Consider the following 18,680-nt stretch of genomic DNA (forward strand, 5'->3'; position numbering starts at 1 on the left):
GACGACAGATTATCACAATACCTCACACTGAACACTTGGTTCTATGAGATCTATCTGTATATGAAGTTTGAAGACAAAACCTCAGACTGTTTCAGTTATGCTCCGGATACACATGCACACTATATCCCCTTCACTCTTTGGCAGGGGATAATCAAAAGAAGCATCACCTAATTTTTGCAACAACCAATATCAGCAAAATCTGCAAATTACCTTAAAAAGTCATGATTTGGTCTTTAAACTGTGGTGGCAAGACAAAAAATATACATTTTCTAGCAATTCAGAAGGTTTGCAGTTGGTTACATTAAACGTTAAGTTGCAATATCCGACCCATTTATAGCACAAGAAAAATCTAGGTTTCATTTAGTCAGGTAAACTTGAAGTATAGAATTACTGGCAAGTGTAGCATGTGGCTGATGTGTCATGTCTCTTCAATGCCGGTCAGATTATAAAACTACCAGAGCCGATTCCAGAGATATGGGTCCTAGGTCCTTCCAAAGGTGAATTTCTCCAGAAATAAGGAGTTTCGAATATTATATAAAACAAAATACTATTTACTCCAAATTATATGATACATTATAATGTCTGTTTATATAGAGTACCAAATTTCATATTAGTAATAACAGGATTCTAGTGACATATTACAGTCATTTTTTTAACATAACAGGTCAACAAGAACGTTTATATTGACGCAAAATTGGGGGAAAATATATATTTATATGGTCCGGAATGAGGTTGATTTTTGCCCCAATATAATGAATAGAAAGACAGTCCTGCCTACTTAAAATTTGCTTATAATTATGTGCACAGCATAACCCTTAACAGTGTAGTTATTTACTTTCCTGTTTTAGGATCATTATGTAATTTGAGAAAACGCCTTGAGGTATCTCTCGACCTAATAAGCTTTCATTTCATTGGGTCTTTGGAAATAATGTTTATTTTTATGCCTGGTTACTCCATATACTTTGTTTCATTTGAAAATTTATTGCTTTTTGAGAACTTATATTTATAACATAGATCAAGTTGTTACAGTTTGTAATTTTGTTCTTTATTTTCACTGGATTTAAATGTTAAAGAGCCTACAAACAATCTTTCAGAGTAAAAGCGGTAAGATTTTTCGGATAAAATTTTACATCGCAGAACAGTATGAAACTGCTGTCATATTTGGGATAGATTTTGTTTCTAAAGGCTCACTTCTAGAATATATTCAGCTACAGGTAGCACTGCCACTGTTTTGTTTTTTTCAACAAATGTATTTGGTACCACTGTTCTCTTTGTAAATGAATTTTCACATAATTCTTGAATGAACAGTGAGTGTTGTACACACAACTTTAACCAGAATCAAGTATAGATATAAGTTGACATCAAATTAAAAATTTATTTTACAAAATGTACAAGATGGAGCTGATGATATGAACACATATGGACATTTTCTCCTGTTAAAATCATAAATAAAACAAAAATCCTGTTCATTTGCATGAAATTACCAAACATCCCACATGCATGCATCTGTCTTCATACCAGAAACGAGCACTGGGTCATCACTATCACACCCAATATCCTTTCAATTATTTCATAAATATTTTCATATATAAGTACCAGTAACTTTCTTTCGTATTTGTTCAGTATTAACATATAAAATTGTGCATCTCATTCACAGAATTTCGTTACCATGATTGTTCTGAAATAATGGAACTAGAACATCAGAAGTGATTTTCATTTCCAAAGTCAGTGAGGTACTGTGACTGCTGTCAGTTATCCCTGACTAGGAATTGGTACACTGCACCCACTAGCTAGTATGAGAATGCCCATGTGTCTATGAAAGAAGATCATTGTCCTCGGGGGCATCTAGGTCACGGTACTCTATAATCCTCCTGGGGTCTCCTCCCCGGCTGAAAAACATTATGTAGTACAGGTTTGATTGGCATCTAAAAATGTATTTCATTCGTAAATAACATGTACATTGTCGGAGTATAATAACTGCTTTATCTTACTGGGAAGAGATATTTGGCAAACAGCCATGGTACTGATAGACGAGGTCCCAGTGCAATGCTTTTGTTTTGTCTGTCATAAACAGGATGTAACTATTTAACCTTCATATGTATTTCTTGATCATATCTTTCACTTGAACATCATAAACAGTTTTTACATCATGGCCAAGGTTAAAATATTTTGATTGCGGCCAAAGCTGCCGATGAGAAGGCTATCACAACAGCAGACTTTTTTTCTTTGGAAAAAAGATTTGACACAGAAGACAGATAACAAAATGAGTTTAAATTAGAGCATCAAGTATAATACAGATGACGAACATATATATGCATATGTCATACTTTTTTTAGTTCTCTAGCCCAATTTCTGTGAGGGTTATAATGTGATTGGAACATGTAAATGTTTATAATTACAATTACTCTAGTTATTTGTTCATTCTTCAGATAGGTGATCATAGCAAACAGTTACTTTAAGTATGCAAGCAACAGACTGGGGAAATATTATGACATAGCATACAGTTTGTTATTGCCAAACACCATTTACAATGACAATCTAAAAATGGCCATGGATTCCTAATTGTCTTTCCCTTTCCAGATATCAGCCTTTATAAAAATGGTGGACTTGAACATAATCTACCAGCACTATCAAGGTGTAACAAAGAGCCTTACTTATTTCCACGGTGCCTGTAGGGTCTGCTATAGGAGGATGGGCGCCTCTCTTCACGCTCTCGGCCGCCATAATTATCGCGCCGATCTGGTCGAACCCCATATGGACCCATATTTTGGTGGTAATATGGATTGCCTATGAATGTTGAAACATATATGCACTAAAAACATAGTCTAAACTCGTTATGTTGATCTACAATATTGCTATTTTCTAGTTATGTCAAACCTTTCCCCAGAATTTATTCCTATTTCTATGTATAAACATTGTAATGATATGTTATGTTTGTTATTAATGTCGGAAATAGCTCTACAAGCTTATGTTTCTTATTATTATTATATAAGAGTTTTAGCTAGAGGGTTATGGGAGGGTGATGCACCCGTGTGCCCTCCTGCCTTCTTAGAGTTAAATGCTTAAGATAATCAAATATTACTTGTTTTGATTAAAACTTTAAATATGATTATTAATTCAAACAAACTTTATATATTAAGTAGAAGAAACCTAATGTTACTTCAAATAAGCATAATTTCTAACATTTTCTATTCTATGAAATTCAGAATGCTGTAATTATTCACTTCACAATAAAATATGCCCTTTTGTCCATCAGCACCCTGCTTTCTTCAGCACCACGTCTTTTTTAAAACCAGGCTACAACTCTATACCCGGCCTTAAATTAAGATTCTAGTATCTTGTATATCTTGAATCATTACTTTAACACTCATACTTAAAATAGATGGAATTCATTCACAAAATATGTGATGTTTATACATGGAGCTAAATAATGTACACACAACACTTGAACAAGAAGACTAAAATCCTTGTTGAAGTGTTCCCACAATCATTTTTTACTCACTCTCTTTCCTCCTACCTCCATATCCACCTCTCATCATGCCTGGTCCACCGCCCCTGTGGGCGTTGTATCCCATCATTCCCTGTGGCGGGCCCCCATACCCTGCCCCAGGGTTGGGGAACTGCTGGGCCTGGGGGGTTGGGGGTCCAGAGGTTTTGTTGCCAGGGTGTTCTGGTAAAAACGGTCTCTTTGGATCCACTAAGTAGTTGTTGAAGAAAGATACCTGTAAAATTAATTGTAATTTAATACTGAAATACATTTACTTTGTGGTTCAAATTGGACAGCAGTATAGCTTACAAGTAATGTCATCAGGTTTATATCATACATGATGTGAATAAAGAGATCAGTACTATCCAGGGCTTCTAAAAACCTGCAATTTGCCGGTCTGGACCAATTTTGACCAAGCCAGACCGATTTCAGTTTCAAAAAGTGTAAAAAAATCAGTCTGAAATATTCAAATTCAAATTCAACATTCATATCAACAGCTAACTAACCTCTTGTTTCACCTCCTCTATTTTCTCAGCATGTTTGTTGAAGATGTGTTTGCGTACAAATTCAGGGCCCTTGAACTTCTTGTTGGATATTGGACACAGCCACTTATCCTTGGCCAGCTCTTGGGTGTTAGCAGTCACAAACTTCTCCACCTCTGTATTCTCAGTTAAGGAAGACATAGACAAAATTGCACACTAATTAAAAACTCCTCTACTTCAAATCACTGTAGTGTATCACAAACCAGAGCTGTCGTAGGACTATACTATAGGCTCAACTATATGCAGCTTTGTCTTAGAAATGAAAACAATAATGATGCCATGTGTGCCCATCAAAAGCAATAAAAAAGGCAAATGAAAAAGTAAACAAGAAACGCAGCAATGTGACAAAACCAGGTTTTCAATGAACGTCAGAAGAAATCCTTTGTTGTGAGATTATGTTTAAACTGCTTTTTTTCTATTATTAGTAAAGTAACCTTGACCATAGGGGCCCCAAACATAATCCCATGTTAGTCCTCCATAAACTCTTCCTACATACCAAGTTTGCTAACAATATGTCAACATTAACTAAGTTATTCAGTACTAACCATTTTTCTGTTTTAAGCAACAGTGACCATCTTGACCATGACTCTCGGGGCCCAAAACACAATCCATTCATTCATTTTCAAGTCCCACCCCCACCACATTCATAATAAGTGTTTGATCCTATACTGTCACAAATATTTAGCATACATGAAACTCTCTCCCAACAGTACAAAAAGCAGAATCGCAAAATAATTTCTTACACAACCAAAACAGTCTTAGCGATTATCAGCAAGAAACCTTTCCCACACACAAAAATCCATCTCCACCAACTGCATAGCAGTCAAGAACACAAATGGTGCAGTAATGATCAACAACGCTCCCCTCCCTTAAATAAAAATATCCCATGGCCACTCTGTCACAATTCAGTCATCTCATTCCTGTCCCTGTAGTCAGTAAAGGATATGCATCATGGTCCTTCTTGCCCATCTTCTTGGCCTTCTCCTCATCCAGTTTGTCCTGAAGCTCCACAAACGGCTTGATCTTACCCTCGAACGTCTTCAACCAATCGTCCACTGTATGCAGATAAACATGAGCATTGCATGGTTTGTAAAGGTCAGAATGGTGAGAAAGGCCTAGTGGTAAATTATATACCACTAGACGTCTGCCTCACCTCCTGATCCCATTACATTTTCTCATACAGTCTCAAACAGAAAAACTGGTTTCTAACCAGGAAGTGGACACCAGAGAGATTTATAGAGAGATTTATATCAGATTTCATCTGCACAATCAAGCTCAAATATATTAGTATCATCTAAACGTCAGATAATTTTGTAACAAAATCAATTGAATTTGTTAAAAATGAAGTCTGATTTTTTTTTTAAGAAATATTGACAAATATTCATTCTGACATTCCAAACTCGAAACTTTAAAATTTCTATAATCACCATCATACTTTAAGAAATTAGAGTATTTTTATAGAAAGATTCAAGTTTAATCTCCTATAAATACATCAGTATAATGAAGTAAGTGGCATGTCAAGACATTATCAGATTTCTGTAACTTACGGTCTTTCTTGGTAGTTTTGGGGGTGGCGTTTGCCCCCCTACAGTGCATGATGCCACATCTGTGAGGCATCTCATCCTCATTGGGATACTCGTTGGCACTGTAGTAGTCGATAGAATGGACGATTCGCAGGTACAGTATCATTGTGTCCAACACCTGCAAGAGTAGAAGATATACATCATCAATGGAAAGTTTTTAATTCTGCATTTTTTTACACTCAAAACATCTCAATTATTACAGAATGTACGAAACATCAAATACGAAATAGGAAGCTGACTGAGCAATGATGCACATTGGCCGTGTAATAAGCTGTAGAAGACATTTAAACATGACAGAGTAAGAGGCAGATAGGGATATTTCCATTTAAAACCTTTTTTATTACTCTCATTTTTTTTCGTGTGATTTGAATATAGTCTCCCGCTTGTTTTACATACAACTGCTGCTTTCTATGTATGTATACTAGGCTGACCTTGAGTAGTGTTTCATCCCTTTCTATCTGTATCTCCGGCTCTGCTGCCTCCTCCCCTTCCTCACCTTCCTCCAAACCTGCAAGAGGAATACATGCAATAAAGGATCAAGTTGAGGATGGTGTGATTTATCATTTTCTTCAAATGCTGTAATATATAATTCAAAACAAATACAAACACAGATCTCGAAAGTTACTTTCCAAATGGTTATCTACCCCTGACTGAGATGTTGAGTTGTGTACCAAATAGTTATCCCCCCTGACAGAGATCTCCAGATTTACTTGCCCAATAGTTTCCCCTCGACTTAGATGTTGAGAGTTGTGTACCAAGTAGTTATCCCTTCTTATAGGGATTTCTCGAGTTACTGGCCCAATAGTATCCCCCCCGACAGAGATGTGTACCCAATAGTTATCAACCCTGACAGAGATTTCCAGAGTTACATACCCAGTAGCTCCTCCTCCTCAAAGCTGCCCTCATCGACAAGGTAGTCGGTAATGTTCTTCAGTACTGGATTCTTTACCGTCATTGTAAACTGCAGATTACAAAAGAACCAATTGATGCATTTACATGTATACGTTCAAGTATGAAGTTCTAAAAGAATTCTTTTTTTTTTACTAACTGAACTAAATTGAGGAAGGGCATAAAATATACACAAGCCCTGCTCTGGGAAAAAAGCTTTCCGGCCTACTTAAGTTTAGGATTTTTTAACCAGTTTTTTTTTAATATTTTGGAGACCGAATGGCTTGTTCATCCAAAAGGCTTATTTATTTTCATACATCCTTAATTTTAAATAGGAAACTTATTTAATTCAGGATTCAGACTCAATCATCTAATTATATATACAACAATTTACATGTTAGAAATATGGTCTGTGTTTTTTGTACGATTGAACAGCTGTTTGACATGTAGTAGACAGTACCTCTTTTTCCTCATCCTTTTTCTCGGAATTTGGATCATCCCAGATCTTCCACTTGTCGTCAAAGTTCTGTATAATCTTGGCAGCCAGTTTGATGTCCTGTTTTACAGCCTTTTGGTGAGCAGTGATACCGTTGACTGGTCTTACACGCTGCTTTAACTCTCGGTTCAGGGTGGCTCCCAGGTCACAGTCACGCAACTATACACAGAGGAAACAATTTTAGTAAACAATACAAATATCCTTGTAATCAATTTACAAACAAATAAATATATATATATATTGACACTCATATCTTTTTAAATAGCAGTCATTTGCAAGAAAACTCAAAGACACATTTACAAACCAGTATCATTATATACAATGCAGTAATACTTTTAATAAGAAAACTAATACTGGTAATGGATTTCACTCTTGCTACTCATATCAAAGCTGCACTCTCACAGATTGAACGTTTTGACAACTTTTTTACTGTTTGTCTTGGAACGAGCCAATTTTTGTTAAAATCCATGAGAACCAGTTATATAAGAGTGCTGACAAAATATTAGATCGCAGAATTTTATATTTTGGTTCAAAAATTGATGTTTTATGCATTTTTCTTAAACCGTTAGTAACGCTTTAAGCCATAAAACCTTAATTTTCGAATGGAAATATGCAAATCTACGATCTGATTTTTTGTCAGTAATCTTATATCACTGGTTTGCAGATATTTACGAAAACAATAGCTCTTTCCAAGACAAAAAAAAAAAAGTTGTAAAAATGTTTTATCTGTGAGAGTGCAGCTTTAAGCATAAAATAAGATTTAAAAGTGAATACAAGTTATTTTTAAATAAATTAAATTCAACTTTATTGCTTCATTTGATGAGACTTACTCTAATATTATTGAGGTTCCAGCAGATCTCCTTGATGTTGACACTTTTGTCAAAGGTGACCCAGCCCCTGCGGAGAAACCTGCGCTCTGGTTGAGGATCCTGTAGGGCGACCCTGATGAATCCTGGGTAGCGCTTACACACCTGGTCAATTAGAACACTTTAACCATTAACAAGCAAGTTGATTATTAGGGGCATGTTTTGATCACTGATAAACATTAATTGTATGCAAAATCTGATTTTTTTGTAAATAAAAAGTGGGTTTTGGACAACGAAAAGAAAATGGACGAGGGTGGGTTTTGGACAATGAAAAGAAAATGGACGAGTGTCGGTTTTGGACAATAAAAAGAAAATGAACGAGTGTGGGTTTTGGACAATGAAAAGAAAATGAACCAGTGTGGGTTTTGGACAATGAAAAGAAAATGGACGAGTGTGGGTTTTGGACAATGAAAAGAAAATGAATGAGTGTGGGTTTTGGATAATAACTGACAATGAACGATTGTATGTATTCAAATAGGCAATCTTGAGCCAAATCTACTTTTCTATAACAAATTAACAAACATAAATCAAAATAGAACATTGTAAAGTAGCAGTTAAAACTTACAGCTTCGACCTCCTGTTTGGTGATGGATGGTGCCAGATTACGGAGGAAGATAGAGGAGGTCCGATGGAGAAGCCGTCTCTTCAACTCCTTTTCTTCCTTGCCGTCCCGGGATTTCCCACTCTGTGACCCATCGTCCTCCCCATCCTCTTTGGTGTCCTTATCTTTCTCTGCATCTGTCATGCATATTTACAAAGTTTAAGATGGCAATTTATTTCCATGAACCAGTATACTGCAAAAGGATGAGTTTACTTTCCTTTTTTTGTTATTTTGATATATTGTTTTAAAGAGATGTGATATTTTGTATTAAAATGTTGAGCAGTATATAACTTATATCATGTACTTATTTGGTTTTTTGAAATGACTAACATTTTGACTAAAACTCAAAAAGGATATAAGGGTTTAACAAAATGCAATTTGATTCACTATTCAAATAACGATAGACAAAAAAAAGGATTTTCACATATTTAAAATAATTACTTAAATTAAAGGGTGACAACTCTTGAATGACTCCACCAACATGGCTGGTTAACGAAATTGTCAATATATTACTTCCATACACATTCCTATATAATACAGCAATGACAGGCAATAGTTTCTTTCGTTATTGATTGGACAAGACCAATTTTAGATAATTTCTATAGTTAGGGTGATAACTCTCAAGTGACTCCAGCAATATGGCTGGTAACAAACTTTTCAAAAATATTATTCCCCGACACATTCTGACTAAAGATAGTGATGATTGGACAAAGGCTTCTAAAGTTATTGATGGACAAGACCAAACTTAATATTATATAAAGGGCGATAACTCGGGTGACTCGAGCAACATGGTTGGTTAATAAACTGGTCAGAGATATTGTGCCAATACACATTTTGATCAAATTTTCTGTTGATTGGAAAAGGGCTTCTTAAGTTAGTGATTAGACAACATAGTGGAAGCTGCCCGCCTGCCACAGGTGAAACTATAAATTATTTTTATCTATGAACTGACATGTAAACAGTTGGAATTTAATAGACCCTGATTTACAATGCCCTGTATAACTGGCATAGATTAACTGAAAAGTACAAAGTATTAAATTCACACATTATGTGACATACCGTCAGCCTTTTTCTCAGCTTTTTTCTTTGGTTTCTCATCATCTTCGTCATCATCAATAGCACCTGCCTCATTTTCCATACCTACAGAATAAATCGAAGTTCTGCAAGGGATGGTTGGCAAATTGACACTGTACTTTTTTAGTTTGCCTGGTGAGACAATTGAAATATTTCCATGGTATTGATAATCCTTTCAGAGCTGTGAAATGTTTTTTTATAATTTGATACTGATGAATAATTTTGAATAGTTTAAATAATTTGTGTACTTATACAAAATACTCAAAGTATCCCAGCAGATAGAAAACACCATTACTAAATTTCCATGAGATGGGTTTGTAACATCCACAATTAATTTAGGTACAAAACTTTCATGGAAAGAAGCGTCCTAGTTTTGTATAAGAATACATTCTACTTGTAAACTGCTGATTTGCATGTGCAAAACTTATTTCAAGCTCAAATTAAGCAGTGTATTGCCAGCATATCATTTCCAACCCAACCAGATGAGAGATGTTAAAAAGTAATTATGTGTTTTGTTTAAAAATACGCCAACAAACATATTTTAATCAGTCAATGTATTCTTAAATTGCAATTTGGAGGCAACATATTTCTTAAACATGATAACAGTTCTTCACAAAGAAAATATCACTGTATTCTAGTTTCTATGTGAATGGCAGATATTTCATGAGGACAAGTACAAAGAGTCTTCCATACCAGGTGGGGCAGGTTCTGGCTCACTGTCAGAGCTAGATCCGGAGCTACTCTCGGACTCGGAGCCGCTCTCGTAGTTGTACTCTTGCTTGTCACGGTGTCGCTTCTTCTTGCGAGGCTTCTTTTCCTCATCCTCTCCTTCCTCCTAGAAAACACATACAATGCTCATCCAAACACACCGGTTCCTAAAGTTCAATGGGGCAAGTCTAAAAATCCCGATTTCATTAGAATACTACATTGTTTCAAAGGCAATCAACACATGCAGGACAATACTCCTCTTATGGCCTAAATGAGTTAAATAAGGCATAGTTCTACTCCTAGACTTGATAAGTAGAATACTTTTAAGTACATACCTCTGAGTCTCCATTCTGTATCTCCTGTTGTTTTTTGGAGAACTCCTGGGCTTTCTTGGCGAGCTCCTTCTGTTCCTCACTGATTGTTATCTCCAGGGGCTTCTGAACAAGCACATTCATATATTTTGTAGCTTTCATTGGCATTTTTATGTAAACATCATAATAATGAAAGATACATGACGTTCACTATTGTTTTTTTTTGTGAATTTAACTTGATTAAGCTTAAAAAATACTTACAGGTTAAGAAAAAAACAACTATTTGTTTCTTATTCACACTGTTGCAGGTTTGACAATATGTTTTTAGTAAACAGGTATAAATTAATTTAGGCACTGTATTTACTATCAATCAAAACAATCCATTTGGAGCATACCATGGCATGTGTTCAATCTACATGAATTGTTACTTACCTCCTTATCACCTTCATCTGTCTTCTCATCTTTGTCTTTTTTCTTCTCTGGACTCCTACAGGCAATAATAAGAGAATTAAAAATAGGAAAATAATGAAATGAAATCATGCAATAATCTTCAGTAAGAAACTGACAGATAATCCCAAGAAATAATCATTAGTTGAAATTAACAAGATCTGTGTTTGATTAAGCCAGTGATTGTCATTTCTACAGCATGTAATAATATTAACATTTGTGCTTGTTTATCATCAAAAGCATAATTTTGATAACTGCTCTCCTGCCAAGTCAATTTAAAAAATAAACTATTAAAATAGTGCATTAAAATCACACTTAAAACACCAACTTAAACCCTGAAGGGTTTTACATTTTCTCCACAGTCTCCGAGTTGTTGCGTGATCGTGAGCTGTCCATGTCATAGTCCGGCTCTTCCAGAACCTTGAGGTCATCCTCCGCTCCGCCCTCCATTAAGATGACAGCTGAAATACACATATGCTCATTAAATATGAGGTGTTGTTTAAAACCTTGAAATAGTTGGACCTGTAAAATAATTTGTTTCAGCACTGTTATTTAATAAGGACTAAAATTGTTCATCTTGACTGAAATACAGAAATAATTATAATTTCAGCAAAATAATTCTGCATCAAAGCTGATATCAGTTAAGCCAAGTTAAAAAAAAGGTCACTGTAAATGCTGAGATTTTCCAAACATATAGAACAGTAAATCTCAGAATAAATATCCACTTACCTGCATCAAGCAGCTTAACAATGCCCTCATGTTGTTCTGTATCACATGTCACATTGTCCATGTATCCTTTCTTCATGAGCTCAAAGAAGACGTCACAGCGTCGCTTCAGAGCATGCTTCACTTCATCCTGCCTCTTCTCACATTCTTCAGGGTGGTACTTGGATTTGAACCTGCACACAAACACCAATAAGCGATGAATGCAAGATATTGGTGATTGTTTTTAATGCACTCAAATAATATCTTTCTTAATGCTCTCAATTAATTCTATTTATAAGCATCACTGAGAAAGTGTAAATACTAAATTAATATCTAGTGGACCAGACTGATAGGAAAAATGCTACCTTACTGTTTGTTCATGAAATAATTCTTCTTTAATGATTATAACAAGCAACTTTCCACTTTTGAAAACCTATATGCAACTTAACACAGATGATTCAGTGCTTAAACAGGTAATAAGAAATACAGAACTGAAAACCCCATTTACCTGCACCTACTCTCAAGATCTATCCTTCAATGTCCACATTATCGAGTATATTCATACTTTCATTTTCCTAATATGAGCCTAAACTTTCTAATGTATTACAACTGCATTGTGCGCAGTTCCCTAACAGAGAATCGCGAAATCAATCCTGTTCCTGTCAATATGTTCTGTGGGAGACAATATCTCCATATTTCCAGCGTGGATAGTTAATCTCTGTATAGGGGTGAAAACACTGATTATTACACAATATGTCCATTTTGGCTTCATTAAAAAATCATAAAAAATATAAAGGATGACATGCTTGACAAATAAGTAATTTAAAACAGTTGATAGAAGCCAAAATAAACAGATTTACAACATTTTTACACAATTAGATTTCTATTTAGTAACATGGACCCATATCTCTGATAGCTCTCTCAGATCTCATACACTTATAAAATCCATATCAAATTTAGAAATAAAGCTTAGGCCACATTCATTCATCAATATAATGCTTCCTGTGCATTTCCAATACAATTTAAATCACGGAAAAATTCAAGCTTATTTTGAAATGCACGAGACTAATCACTCCATAATCTTACCATTCCTCTTCCTTGTGTTGCAGAAAGAACTCATTGATTTGCTTGATGCGAAATTCCTCCTTGTACTCATTATACTTTTTTACAGCATCCTGATCACTGATAGTATCATCTTGCTGACTGAGGAACATCTTGAAGGACATCATAGGGGGCTGAGTTGGATAGTCTGGGTCAGGCCTGAACATCACAACACAAATATAGCATAAATACATGGAAATAAAAAATATGCTGACCTGAAATTTGCTATGTAAGAAAAGTTGAGTATATTGCTTTTAGGCTAACATGCAGTATTCTAAGAGTCAACATACAATACCTGTCTTAAAAGTTGGCATGTATCCCCAAACATTGACTAGTCTACATGAATAACATTTCTAAAGAATTACTGGTAGAAAGAAATGCTGTTCACATACATGGTTTGTCCCGGAACTCCAAATCCCTCCTGTGGTGGGCCCATGTTTGGTCCGGGTCCCCAGTTTGGGGGGTGGCCACGCCCGTGCATCATTCCCCCTCCCCCATAGTGGGGCATCTCGTGGGGCATATCATCCCTGACAATGCATAGAAATGCAATGTTATTTTTGGTTGAAATTTATGTAAGAAAATATAAAGATGAAGGTCACGTGGAAAGTGCTGATAAGGTATTTACCCAGTATTGCCAGTATACAAATGTCTGCTATAATTATTTAAGTTACATGCCTGCTACCAAAGTTTAAGTTTTGTGTCTTTACATCAAAATCATGACCTAGATATGGCTGGGACCAGTAGAAAGCCTGCAAAGTAAATACAAAGCGTGCAACAGTTTCTAGTGCTTTCATAAAATGACTGCCATAAGTCAGTGCTGTTAATTGTAACTTAAAATCAGTTTTTCTACTGACTGGCCTAAATAACCCTGACACTTAGCATCATCCCTTACCATTCTCTCCTAATGCGTTTATGTGGTGGGCTAAACTCCCTTCTAGGTGGACTACCATAGCGCTCTCTGCGGGTCCGGTCATAGTCTCTCCCATACAGATCTCTACGGCCAGCACTTGTGTCCCGGCCACCTCGCCAGCTGCGACTTTCATACCGATCTGTACTTCTGATTCAAATTAAATAACACAATTAGTATATATACTATTGTACTTACATAAGATGGAGAAACAAATGCATGCCTGATACACTGTGGCTTTTTATCTTAACCATTTCCAATCTCTGTCACTGGAAATGCAATGGTTTCAATAAACATACCTCATCCTCAATGAAGCAGCCTCTTATCAATATTAAATCACTCAGGTGCTGCTTTTTTTAAACCAATTTGGGCTGAAATTGGTCTGTATTCATACATATGTTCCCCTCAAGTTAAAATAAAGTTCCCAATTATCTCATTTTTTAGTACTATTTCATCAACAATTTGGTTACCCAAAATCTAATTGCATGAATGGTGTTTTTTTCTAAAAAAAAAATTTCACATTCCTTATCTTTTCATTTTCTATACACTTTCCAAATTGGTGAGAAAACCCCAACCAATACAGTCAGACATTCACAGAATCCTACATCTTCAGTTCCCACATGCATACAGACCAAAGCTGCAAATGCAATTAACTTTTACAGTACAATTGCATAATGATCAACTTAAACATTTTTAATTTTTTTTTTACAATAACAGTCTTTGCCTTTATTTTTTTTCAGCACTTGTCCTTTCGGGTAAGTAATTGAAGAAAACCACTTGCCCAAAAACAGTTTTACTTGCCCAAAATAATCAATTCATGCGTAAATGTACGAAAGCCAATATTTCAATATAATAATAATGTTCAATCAGGATTTGTGAATTGTTGAATTATGGTCATGTAAAAACATGTTTGATATATGTTTTATTGCTTCAATCTTGATAAATTCCACAAAAACATAAAAATATTTTACCAACCGTTCATTTTCCCAGTCTCTGCGTCTCTCATCTCGTCTGTGTTCATAGTCATTTCTCTCTCTGCGGAATTTATCCCGTACCTTTCGTCTTTCATACTCCTCATCACTATCCGCCATTCTCTATTTTCTGAAAACAAGTAGGTTTTGTAACAGTGTAAAAAGAATATTTGATCGCCACTGCTTGGTGGTAACTGTAGGCCCCTGATGACTCAAATGTGGGGTCAAGGGACCTAATTTGCCTAAGAACAGTGTTAAGTAATGCACCTTTCAACCTTGTACTGTAGATGTTATTATTTTCTACAGGAGACAGCCTAAAAGCTCAACCAGAAAACACATCTGGTTATGATCAAATGATCAAACGATTATTTTGACATTATCCTATTAAGGATGTTTGAAACAAAATCTGCCATTTTAAATTTGATCACATTCTTTTAACTAAAATGAAATAGTCAACGCATATTCTAATAAAATTTTATGACTATTTTGGAAATCAGCGGTTGAGTGTTTTAATCGTGTTGTTTATGAATATGATGGCAAAATTACCGACCATTGTAATACAGTCACATTGTAAGTTTCCGTAATCATCCTATTCTATGTTAACCAATCATATAGCTTGGTTGCCATAATGTGGTGGTGCAAAAAATAAAAAACAATTTCTGACTCAATGTGCATCTATTCATATGGACGAGATTAGGCTGTGTAATGAGACTGCAGAAGAAGACTGAAGATATACAACATTGATCTCAATAAACCACCGTGTGTAACAAGATACAAGAATCTTTATTTATTTAAAGTTGGGTAAATGATGACCGCTGCGCCCTTTTTTTTGACAGAGCAGGCACATGTCAGAGTTCCAGTAATCATAATTTGCCCCAAAGTGGGCCTTAAATTGCCAGGTGATTAGCGATGTAAAAACATGAGTGGCAAAGCTTCTCACTTGTCAGATTTTTTCTTCAGCCAATCAGCATTAATAATTCGCTGTCATAATTGAGACGTATTGTGCAATCTTCATGACAGTATTGTTTCTGCTAGTAGTTTTGTGCACCTGCCAACACCATGCTGCCCCTTTGACTGCCGAAACATGTGCCGTGTTGCCCTTTCATTTTTGCTTGTGCCTTTTTTTGTCATTTTGACAGCTAATTGTGTGTTTGTGTAATGAGCAGACGCCCTTTACATAATCGGTAATCCTCTAATCTGATAATTGGGTAAAGTAACAGCAAATTAGTGAAACAGCGTCAGTAGGCTGAGCTATTTAACTTTAGCCAATCGGAATGTACATCGAGAATTCATTCATTAAATGATGAAAGTTCGTAAAATGTGATAGAAAAAGCAAAGAAAAATTATGTCAAGCACTTTTAAACTTTTTTAAAATAATTGTTAATTTTATTGAAGAGAGCAGGCATGCCATTTTAAACTATGTTGCTTTGAAGCAGACGGTCATAGCAAATTTGTAAACATTTGCATGTTGCTGCTAAGACAATCAAATATATCATTTATTAAAAAATTGTTTTGATAGTTACTTGTAAAATGTCAATAATATAATTTTCTCCGTCTCACACAAAAATATTTTAATGCTACATATATAAATGTAGCATTTACTCATGATGTCTATGATCATGTCAGAAAATGGAAGATTCAGCAAAACCGGAGTATTATCTCCATGTTCTATTTTGAATTAGTGATTTTTACAGCAAGGGCAGTGTCATTTGGTTCTAAAATATCACCATATTAAACATTATTTAACCAAAGACAATTATATTTGTTTTGGTTCATTAATTCCATTATGACTATCTGTTTTAAGTGTTTAACTGTCTTTTTTCAGATGGTTTTTAGGGGACAAATGTGATATTGCACGAAAGGAGAATACAGACAATTACACTAATACTACCTCAAAAAAGACACATTTTATTTTTAATATTTAGACACACTTCAATTAACCAAAAATACAAATGTTTTTATAGCCTGGAAATGAACGAAAATGCATTTTTGTCTTGCAACGAGTAATTTTGCGCGTAAATATCTGCAAACCAGTGATGAAATACTGCTGACAAAAGATCAGATCACACCTTTTTTTGTTTCCGTCTCAAAATTGATGCTTTATGCTTTTCATCAAACCGTTAGTAACAGTTTAAGCCATTAAACATTAAATTTGGAATGGAAATATTAAAATCTGCAATCTGATCATTTGTCAGCAGTCTTTCATCACTGATTAGCAGATATTTATGCAAAATTTGCTAATTCCAAGACAAAAAATTAAAAAGTTGGAGAGTGCAGCTTTAAAGCAGGCTTAAAAGTATCTTTGTAGGTTAAAAAAGCAAGTGTTGAAATCACAGTGTGCGAAATTAACAGTAGCCCAATCACCCGTGGCGACGAAAAATTGACCCAGGCTACGAAAAAATCCTTTAAGGAAGCCCGACTGGCGATGAAATCATCGGGCTTGTTGGTTAAAAAAAATTGTCGGGTAAATGTTTACCTCGACACCGTTGACCGACTTCCGGATAATCTCTCATTGTTATGGATATTTTCTGTTGCAGTTATCTCCCTTGTTAAGCAATTATACGCTATATACTGCTTGAAAATAATTATTTTGACGGAAATCATATTTCGGACTGTCAATACTTTTTTTTTTGTTTTAGTGAGATATTAAAGTTTGGATGTTGTTTTTGTTGTGTGTTTTTTTAAAATAAACTTGGATTATTTAGTCACCAAAAATTATGAAATAGGTGTTTGTAAAACCCTGTCACTAATGCCACCAGCAGCACATGTTGACAGGACTTCCATCCTCCCCCTTCATCAACAATCCAACTGCCTTGACAGAACCAGTACGCCCCCCCCCCCCCCCATCGAACCACCACCAGCCCCCCTGCCCCCTGGCAACACAGGACCACACAACCACCATACTTGCATTTTATACAAAATATAATAAGATATTGTACAGTTGTCATATCATTCCTTGTTTTTAACCATATAAGGTACTCAAGATGCGTTTTTCTGTTTACCGGTGGGCTATGGAAATCTGGCTTGGGCTACAGAAATCTCAAAGTCTGTAGCCCCATTGGCTACCAGGTAAAAAAGGTTAATTTCGCACACTGAAATCAGAATTACACATGTGACTTTCTAGAAAATATTTGGTTCTATATTTCATTATGTAAAATGCTGTTGTTATTTGTGTTTATTATTAATGAGGTTTAATTGTTCCTGATTGTATGGAAAAACTGTAAATCTGTGAGAGTGCAGCTTTAAATTGGGTATGAAAATCACAAAAAAATCTAGATGGAGATCCCCCCCCCCCCCCCCGCCCTTGCCAAACCCACCCCCATTTGGGCTATGCAGCTCATGTGGCTTGCCCTTTTTAAAACTCCACCCTGCCCTTTTCAAATCCTGGCTGGAGCACTGCAGAAACATGTGCTCAATGAGTTATTTTCTGACATGGATACATACATACATACATAAGAACAAATCATAATAATGAAATGGGAATAAAAGCTGTTTTAAATCCAAGCAGACAATCACAAAAAGAAAGATCGCTTAGAGCACAGTATACATTTTTATATGGTCAGCCTTTTAGTACGGACCATCAGTATACAACTAGTTTTCCTGGCTGTATGGCCAATCCAGACTAGCACAGTTAAGCTAATTGTCATTAATAGTAAATAAAAAATATACATTTCGTATGTATCCAAAATTTAAATACAAGCGAAAAAATGTTTTTTGTTTTGTTTTAATTTTGTGTTTGAATCTTGCAATTGAGAGAAAACGCCATCAAAAAGACTAAGAAAGTAGACTGAAATTGACAAAGCCAGGTCTATAACTTGGTTCCTTATGATCAGGCTAAAATGGTTATTTGGTTGATTTAACCATTAATCGTATCATAATGAAAATAATTCCGCTAACGCTAGTTATGCACACACATAATACCTTTTTTTTTTGGACCGGATATAAATCTAACAGCGCCTACTAACGGAAGTTGATTTTTCTTGATGCATTCTT

The 18,680-nt window shown here is 35.4% G+C and overlaps 1 protein-coding gene across 2 annotated transcripts; it reads right to left on the reverse strand.

Moving 5' to 3' along the window:
- Positions 1-1,361: 1,361 nt before the first annotated feature.
- On the reverse strand, positions 1,362-18,667 carry LOC128208187 (serrate RNA effector molecule homolog). 2 transcript variants are annotated; one of them, XM_052911621.1, is made up of 22 exons: positions 18,609-18,667; positions 14,692-14,817; positions 13,702-13,866; positions 13,202-13,336; positions 12,795-12,968; positions 11,733-11,902; positions 11,353-11,464; positions 10,989-11,043; positions 10,581-10,682; positions 10,231-10,372; positions 9,523-9,603; positions 8,428-8,600; positions 7,827-7,967; positions 6,961-7,155; positions 6,486-6,573; positions 6,044-6,120; positions 5,577-5,730; positions 4,975-5,084; positions 3,994-4,146; positions 3,518-3,722; positions 2,655-2,787; positions 1,362-1,889 (listed from the first exon to the last, which is right to left on the reverse strand). In XM_052911621.1, exons 2-22 carry the CDS (start codon positions 14,805-14,807, stop codon positions 1,814-1,816), a joined length of 2,757 nt encoding a protein of 918 aa, XP_052767581.1. In that variant the 5' UTR covers positions 14,808-14,817; positions 18,609-18,667; the 3' UTR covers positions 1,362-1,813. The 2 variants fall into 2 exon arrangements, with proteins under 2 accessions (XP_052767581.1, XP_052767580.1); XM_052911620.1 differs by having other exon boundaries at positions 3,503-3,722.
- Positions 18,668-18,680: the final 13 nt, after the last annotated feature.

This window comes from Mya arenaria, chromosome 11, assembly GCF_026914265.1.
Source record: "Mya arenaria isolate MELC-2E11 chromosome 11, ASM2691426v1".
NCBI classification, from domain to species: Eukaryota; Metazoa; Mollusca; class Bivalvia; order Myida; family Myidae; genus Mya; species Mya arenaria.